At 30.1% G+C, this 7,431-nt stretch overlaps 2 protein-coding genes across 2 annotated transcripts; one reads left to right on the top strand and one right to left on the bottom strand.

The window, feature by feature from the left end:
- Positions 1-2,046: 2,046 nt before the first annotated feature.
- LOC136220625 (CRIB domain-containing protein RIC5-like) lies at positions 2,047-4,267 on the top strand. The gene is made up of 5 exons (XM_066008424.1): positions 2,047-2,321; positions 2,405-2,502; positions 2,589-2,688; positions 2,777-3,150; positions 3,969-4,267. The coding sequence occupies exons 1-5, from the start codon at positions 2,273-2,275 to the stop codon at positions 4,080-4,082; spliced, it is 735 nt and encodes a 244-aa protein (XP_065864496.1). The 5' UTR covers positions 2,047-2,272; the 3' UTR covers positions 4,083-4,267.
- Positions 4,268-4,306: 39 nt separating this feature from the next.
- On the bottom strand, positions 4,307-5,956 carry LOC136220624 (polyubiquitin-like). Its single transcript, XM_066008423.1, has 2 exons — positions 5,831-5,956; positions 4,307-5,519 (listed from the first exon to the last, which is right to left on the bottom strand). The coding sequence occupies exons 1-2, from the start codon at positions 5,870-5,872 to the stop codon at positions 4,587-4,589; spliced, it is 975 nt and encodes a 324-aa protein (XP_065864495.1). The 5' UTR covers positions 5,873-5,956; the 3' UTR covers positions 4,307-4,586.
- Between the last annotated feature and the right edge of the window lie 1,475 nt (positions 5,957-7,431).

The raw sequence follows: 7,431 nt of genomic DNA on the forward strand, positions 1-7,431 counted from the left end.
GACCTATTAGCTTTCTAAACTTAATATACATTTCACTCTCTAAACTTGTAAAAAAATTCAAAAACTTAAAAATAAAGGTCTAATTTGTGATTTTAAATCTTTAAAACAAATTAACTCTCTAGTATTTACACCTTTATGACGTTTTTATAAATTTAGGTCCCGTTTGGTTTATTTGTTGTTTGCCGTTACGGTTTGTTGTTGGAAAAAATATTTTTCTCAAAAGTAGTGATTCTCTGCTTTTGTAAAAAGCTAATTTTTTATGTATAAAAGACAAACAACAAGTTCCTAACCGAACACCTAAAAATCTCTTTTTTGAAAGGCAAACAGGAAGTGAAAAGTAGGTAAACAAACATTTCATCTCCAATGCAAGCACCCTTGAAAGTTGCCAAAACTTAACACATTATCTCAAATATATATTATTTTATTTTCTTTCTCATTCACATCACCTTAGACAACTTTTTTAAAAAGAACTCTCAATGCTAAGCAACTCTAAAAGTTACCACTATTGTCTCATAAATTATTATTTTATATATAATTTATTTTAGTAATAAATATTATTATAAAATCCCACCAATAGTAGGCAACTAAATCATTTTTTTATATAAAAAAAAAGTAAGGGTGCCAAAGGGTACCAAAAATCAGCAACATTGTCATAATCATTTAAATAACTTTTGTTACTCCAATCAAGACACTCTTTCAAGCACACTCCACCTCATCAACCATCCTGCATTGGAGATGCTCTTACGGTCCGTTTGGTATGCCGTAATAAATGTAATGTAATTAAGGTCGTATTGTAATCAAAGTTGTAATATAATGGAATGGTGATTCTATTACCATGTTTGGTTGACAATTAAAAAGAAAATGATGGAATGTAATTACCATTACATTACTTATATTTTCCAACTTAAATGTAATTATAAAATTTTATTTACATAATTAAAATCAACGAAAAATGTGAAAAATCGAATTGAAATCAAATACAAAATTAGATTAACCGAAATCAATAAATTAGTATATAGTTTTTCGCTTTTTCTTTTTTTTTTAAAAAATTTTCTCGTTTCTTTTAATTTCCATTTTCATCATTTTTTACCATTTTTTTAATTTCCATTTTCACCGTTTTTCTATTTTCCCCTTTTCCGGTTTTTCATTTTTTCGTTTTTTTATTTTTTTTCTCGTTTTCAATTTTCATGTTTTTTTACTTTTTACGTTTTTAACATGAATGAGAGATCAAATTGAGATGTGAGATTTAAGAAATGAAAGGTTAGATGACAATGTAATGAGAATTCAAGTCATTTTTCTACGTAACAAGATTTGTTCAACAAAATTTAACTTAAGGTTTTCTCATTCAATTACAATAAAATAGTAATATGCAACCAGACATGGTAATAAGCTTTCAATGTAATGGTCATTCCATTACGAAGGATATTACGTTTTACCAAACGGGACCTTAGAGACTTAGGTCTTGTTTGATAAACCACTTAATTGCTTAAATTAAAATGTTAAACACTTATTTAATTTAAGTGCGTTTGATAACGGTTGTTTCTCCACCACTTAAATTAGTTAATTAAGTTAAAAACCACTTATTTTGATAAGTCAAAATATTTAACTTAACATTTTAAGTTAAACATTATCAACTAATATTTTTATAAAAATTAAATCATTCAATATTTTCAGCACTTATAATATTCAACACTTAAAATTCACTACTTATTTGTTCAGCACTTAATTTTCAGTTTTATCAAACAGCACCTTAATCATGACACTTTAAGCAAATTTAGGGTGCTACACATCATGTAAGTTCAGAGATCAATCAAACTTTTTAGATAAATTCAAATCGCAACTCATATATGAAACCTAAAATATATATATTACATAAATAAAAAAATACAATATATAAAAAAAATAAAAAATTCGTGCTAAGGGAATATAGTTGACAATTAATTGAGGAACAACAGAAAAAGAATAGTGAGACAGGTTTTTGTCTCAACAAAATAATGAAGAAACAAAGCCACCCAAAAAATAGCATATTTTATTAGCTATCGACATTTGTGGTTTCCCTCTCTCTGGATTTTACCCTGAAATTTAGGTCAAACTACTTCCATGACTCCTTTCTATTCCAACAAAATTAAAAACAATGGAGAACGAGAAGTAGAAGATTATTTGGAATTTCAAATTCATTAGTCTTCTAATCTTCTCTTCTTGATCTATAATTCATTCTTCATTTTATTTTATTTTTGTATAATCTCTTTCAAGTTTAGAAGCACAAAGAAAGATGAAAGGTCTTATAAGAGGAGGTTTCAGATATATTTCACATATGTTTGGTATGTTTTAATTAATTAATTAATTTAAACATAATATTATCCATCAACATTTCATTTTGAAAGTTATTCTGAAATTTTTGAAGATGAGAAAGAACCAGAAATGGAGATTGGAAATCCTACAGATGTTAAGCATGTTGCTCATATTGGATGGGAAGGTCCGGATGCATCTAAGCCTACCTGGGTATCTTTTTCTATTCACCCCGACTGTTTCGATCTTTCTTCTTGCTTCTATCCATTTTTATTATTTATTATTAATGATGTTTGCAGATGGATGAGTTCCATAACCATAAATCTGCAACAGAGCTTGAAAATGGAAATTCTGATTCAGTGGGACAATTATTTCCAGCAGTTTCACCTATTTCAACAGGTTTGCTTGTTTTCTCATATCATATCATATCAATCAATTTCTATCTCTAATTTGCATAAATCTACAAGATATTTATGTATTGAAATAGATACAAACCAAGGGGAGAAACCAAAGCATAGGACTCGACGATCATCAGGGGCAGCAAACTCACCCATGAATTCCCCAGGTCGGAAAAGCACTGAGGGAAGCAAGCATTCAAAGCGATCTGGTGCTGCAATCGGGTCTCCTGTAGGTTCATCACCAAAGCAAAATAGGCGATACCGGAATATGATGTCCCCAAAGAAATCACCAGGTCGTGACCAGTCTTCTATTCCAAAACATTCTCGTCCAAAAAAGTCTAAGAAAGATAAAAACTCTTCCAAAGATGGACAAGAGGCAGCATCTGAACCCAAACCCACCCAGATCAAAAAGAGTTATGCTAGCCATCTAAGTTCTGTTCTCGAAGTATATCATGATGAAGAGGTACACCACCAATTTTCATTAATATATATATATATATATATATATATATAATTGAACACATTGAACCTTGATCTTGTATGACTGCAACCATTGAGTTGTTGGTTGATAGAACAGTTAACATCAAGTTTGGTTAGAAGCAACATGACAATATTTTAAACTTTGGATAAGGGAAAAATTTGATGCTAATGTTAGAGGTAAATCTATACCATTTCACATCATCTGCACTTTTCCAAACACGTAACTTATCCCTTCAGAGTTCTAAAGGAGGTCCTTACATGTGCGGCATAGAATTCCGGAGGGATGATGTGATTCTTTTTATACATGATTATAAATTGATCAAAAGTTCAATGTATCAAATTGAACAACTGGAGACCAAAATTTTTAAAATATAAAGCTTCTTCCATATATATTAAATATTAGGCTGAATACATCAGGCCCATGAACTTAAGGATGTCATTATCGTTCTGAATTTGTTTAATGTGGTGATTAACTCTCTATTACTACATGACAATATAAAAGAAGATTTGAACAAGTTGAGCCGTGTATCACTTTAACTAAGTTCAGAGAGTAGATAGATCATTTTAAGCAATGGATCAGTTTAAGTAAGTTCAAAGGATTAATGATTAATAGATGACTTTAAATAAGCTTTGAGAGCTAACGAGACATTTCCAAAATTTAGAGTTAAAAAGATTTTTTGGGCCAGGGACCATGATGTATTTAGCCTAAACATTACCATGTCATACTCTTTACTTGTCATATGGGTTTAGCTTCCTGTAGAAAAAGAAACAACTTAATGGTTATATTTTATTGATTGGCAGAAGCAAACACAACATACAGACAGCAGTCCGGAGTCCAAAGATTTGATGGTAGAGAATTCAGATTTTCCAACAGCAGATGCTAAAACAGAGTGTATTGAAGTATATGCCAATTGAACAACTCTTAGGTAGACTCTTTAGTATATATGCAAAGCTCATATGGCTCTCACATCCCACAATTTGGATGCAACAACTAATGTATCTTTAATAGGGTTTCACAATCAATAGAAATGACAGGCAAATGTATTTCAATCAATTGGCTATTATTGTTGTCCTCTCCTTTTGTATCTATGTGTCATGAACAACAACAAACATCCTTCCTAAAAGAGCATACAATGTGTAACAGCAGTACTAATGTTAATAGCAGAATTCTTATATTTACTGATAAAACTGCATAATAGCACAACACAACGGACATAAAGATCATTCTATCCCACGGTTAAACCATCAGATAAATAAGCATAAAATGCAATCATAACATCAGTAGTATATCAATATCTTTTCACCAAAACAATAAGGAAACATACCAGCTGTCCCTTGAACAAAATTTCCTTCCCTGGATTATGAAATTGTTGTGGATCCTAGACTCAAAAGCACCAATAAGAAGAAAGCAGTCAAATATCATTTAGTTTTATCTTCCTGATAACATGAGGCAGTGAGAACCAAAAGCAATGTGGAGTCACGCTGGATACTGTAACTAGCCACATCCTTATCATTCTGGAGCCGTTTTCCAGCATAAACCAAACTGATATTAACATTATCAGGCATGGGATTGTGCAGCTTCCGAAAAGTTTTAGCTATGATTTCTTTGACAGTATGATGTTGCTTCACATTAAGTGTGAGGGTTTTCCCACTCCAAGTCTTAACAAATATTTGCAGCACAGTGTACAACAGATCCAACCGAGATCCTTCTTCTATGCCATAAAAGGCCAGGGTTTTGGAATCATCAAGCACTTGTCCATCCTTATATAAACTCATATTGTTGTTGAATGTTTCACCAATCATGCTCATAGCAATTGCTTTGACATCTCCAACAGTAAACATAACTTTAACACACAGTTTTACAGCCTCCATACCCAGTGCTTTCACAAAAAGAGTTTGAATTTCTTTCTTAACAAAAATCAAATGAATGGTTGAATTGTTCCTTATGCCAATCGAGGCCAGAATACTTTTTTCTTCAAGTAGATTTCCGTTTAATACTAGAGTGAAACTATTGGGGAGAATACCCTCTTTTTCCTGAATCATTAACTTGACATTATGCACACTTTCACAAGCTTTTGTTTCCAATATCAAAATTCTGTTATCAGGTTGTATCTTGATGCAAATTTTCATTGCAGCAGACTCCATGGAAATTAGATGAAGAGTAGCATAATTCTGAATACCACAACCAACTATACTTTGGGCATCCGGGAGAAGTTTTCCATCAAAAAATAGCTTTTGATTCATTTCAGAAATACCTTCCTTTTGATTTATGTTTGCCTTCAGAGTTGCAATTGTATCAGATCCCTTGATTTTCATGGGCACTGTTTTCACAACTTTCAAGTAAACATTCATCTGTAACAAAAGCGGAAGCAGAATTTTCTAAGAGAAGAATTCAGAAACACATAATGGAGACAAATTCAAGTTCATGCCCAGCTTTGCTTCATGTAGTCGAATGGAGAAATGGGTTTTGTTACTGTTAAATTAAGCATTATAATCTGGTTGAAGAAAATATGCGGAATATTTGAGAATTTTTTAGTCCTATCCGAATCCGAACATATAATCCAAATGCGGGAACAGAATCAAGCTTTGATTTTTGGATAAAAATAAATAAGCTAAAACTTAAATCCAGAGAAGGAGAATAAAAAGAAAAATAACATGTAAACCTGTTGATCGAGTTGTGAGTTGTGAGTTGTGGATTCTTCCATGGCGATTTAATACTCTCAAGAACTTTTTTTTCACTTGCAGTTGCATCAGAATGAATATTTGGGAAAGGAAGAATCTCGCAAACTTAGATATTTAGTGGATGAAAACTCCTTTATAAGTTTTCATAAAAATTTAATCCGTTTAACTCAGTTTGCTAGTTTAATTGCTGTTTGGTAGGAAAAGTAACCATTAATGGTTTAACTGCTGCTTTATAAGAAAACGGTTCAGGAACTACTTCAAAATTACTAGTATTAAAATGTTTAAACTTCCTTATATTCTCGGTCCTTTCATTTTCTAGTTTTCGCTTTTCATGAATTTTGTTTCGAAAAAGTTACCGGATTGAAAGATAATTTTTGTTTATTATATACCCTTCATGGATGTTCGAACTTCTAATTAAGAAGGATAAATTACATCTATGACTACTGAACTTTACCATTTTAACATTATGGTATCTGAACTTCAATTCTTAACAGTATGGTAATCGAACTTTATATATTTTAATATTGGTGGCCACTCAACACTTCAAAATGACCATTGACGGTCTCAAAAAATTAGAAGAGTTAATCATATTATAAGGAATATTAATTCTTGAAAATTTTCGTTTTGAGGTCATTTAGGTGTTGTTTGGTTAGGAGAGAGAAAGTAAATTTTTAGAAAGAGAAAGATCCAAAAAAATTGATTTTGGAAAATAAAAAATGTGGTTTCATGGTAAATGTCTTTCTGAACAACTTTAATTCTTGAATATTTTCATTTTGAGATCGTTAACGGTCATTTTGAGGAGCTAGTTAAAATTGAGTGGTCACCGATATTAAAAAAAAGTGTAAAGTTCAGTGGTTATAATGTTAAAATAGTTAAAATTCAGTAGTCATAGATGTAATTTACCCTAATTTAGAAACATGTGCCTTAATTTCTTTCCCAATGCATGGATTAATTGCTTTTATCTTTTTATTATTGTTTTATCAAACCATTCACTAATAATAGTATAGTCGATTTTGTCTTCTTTTTTTTGTGAAATTTCTTTTTTAATTATCTATATTATATAATATAAAACAGTAACGATGGAACTGAGGTGTCACTTCCTCTTTTTTTTAGTGATAAAAAATTTAATATATTAATTTTAATTTTATTATATATATTTATCTATAAAAAGATTATTGTATCCGTACTATATCTAAGAGTTCTACAGAATTTAAATTAATCCTTAAAATCTCTCTAATTCTCTACACATCTATATATATAATATAAAATAGTAACGATAGAACTGAGGTGTAACTTCCTCCTTTTTTACTGATAAAAAATATAATATAATATATAATATATTAATTTTAATTCTATTATTATATTTATCTATAAAAAAGATTATTTTATCCATACTATATCTAAGAGTTCTACAGACTTTAAATTAATCCCTAAAATCTCTCTAATTCTCTATAAAAAAAGATTATTGTATCCATATAAAACAGTAACGATGGAACTGAGGTGTCACTTCCTTTTTTTTAGTGATAAAAAATTTAATATATTAATTTTAATTTTATTATATATATTTATCTATAAAAAGATT

This window comes from Euphorbia lathyris, chromosome 2 (genome assembly GCF_963576675.1).
Source record: "Euphorbia lathyris chromosome 2, ddEupLath1.1, whole genome shotgun sequence".
NCBI classification, from domain to species: Eukaryota; Viridiplantae; Streptophyta; class Magnoliopsida; order Malpighiales; family Euphorbiaceae; genus Euphorbia; species Euphorbia lathyris.

What these genes read in the sequence shown, in the direction of transcription:
- LOC136220624 (XM_066008423.1), bottom strand. Translation starts at nt 5,872, where the DNA reads ATGGAAGAATCCACAACTCACAACTCACAACTCGATCAACAG. An exon ending in ACTCACAACTCGATCAACAG is followed by an intron (nt 5,520 to 5,830) that starts GTTTACATGTTA and finishes CTTTTGTTACAG; the next exon opens with ATGAATGTTTACTTGAAAGT.
- LOC136220625 (XM_066008424.1), top strand. Translation starts at nt 2,273, where the DNA reads ATGAAAGGTCTTATAAGAGGAGGTTTCAGATATATTTCACATATGTTT. An exon ending in ATGCATCTAAGCCTACCTGG is followed by an intron (nt 2,503 to 2,588) that starts GTATCTTTTTCT and finishes TGATGTTTGCAG; the next exon opens with ATGGATGAGTTCCATAACCA. An exon ending in AGTTTCACCTATTTCAACAG is followed by an intron (nt 2,689 to 2,776) that starts GTTTGCTTGTTT and finishes GTATTGAAATAG; the next exon opens with ATACAAACCAAGGGGAGAAA.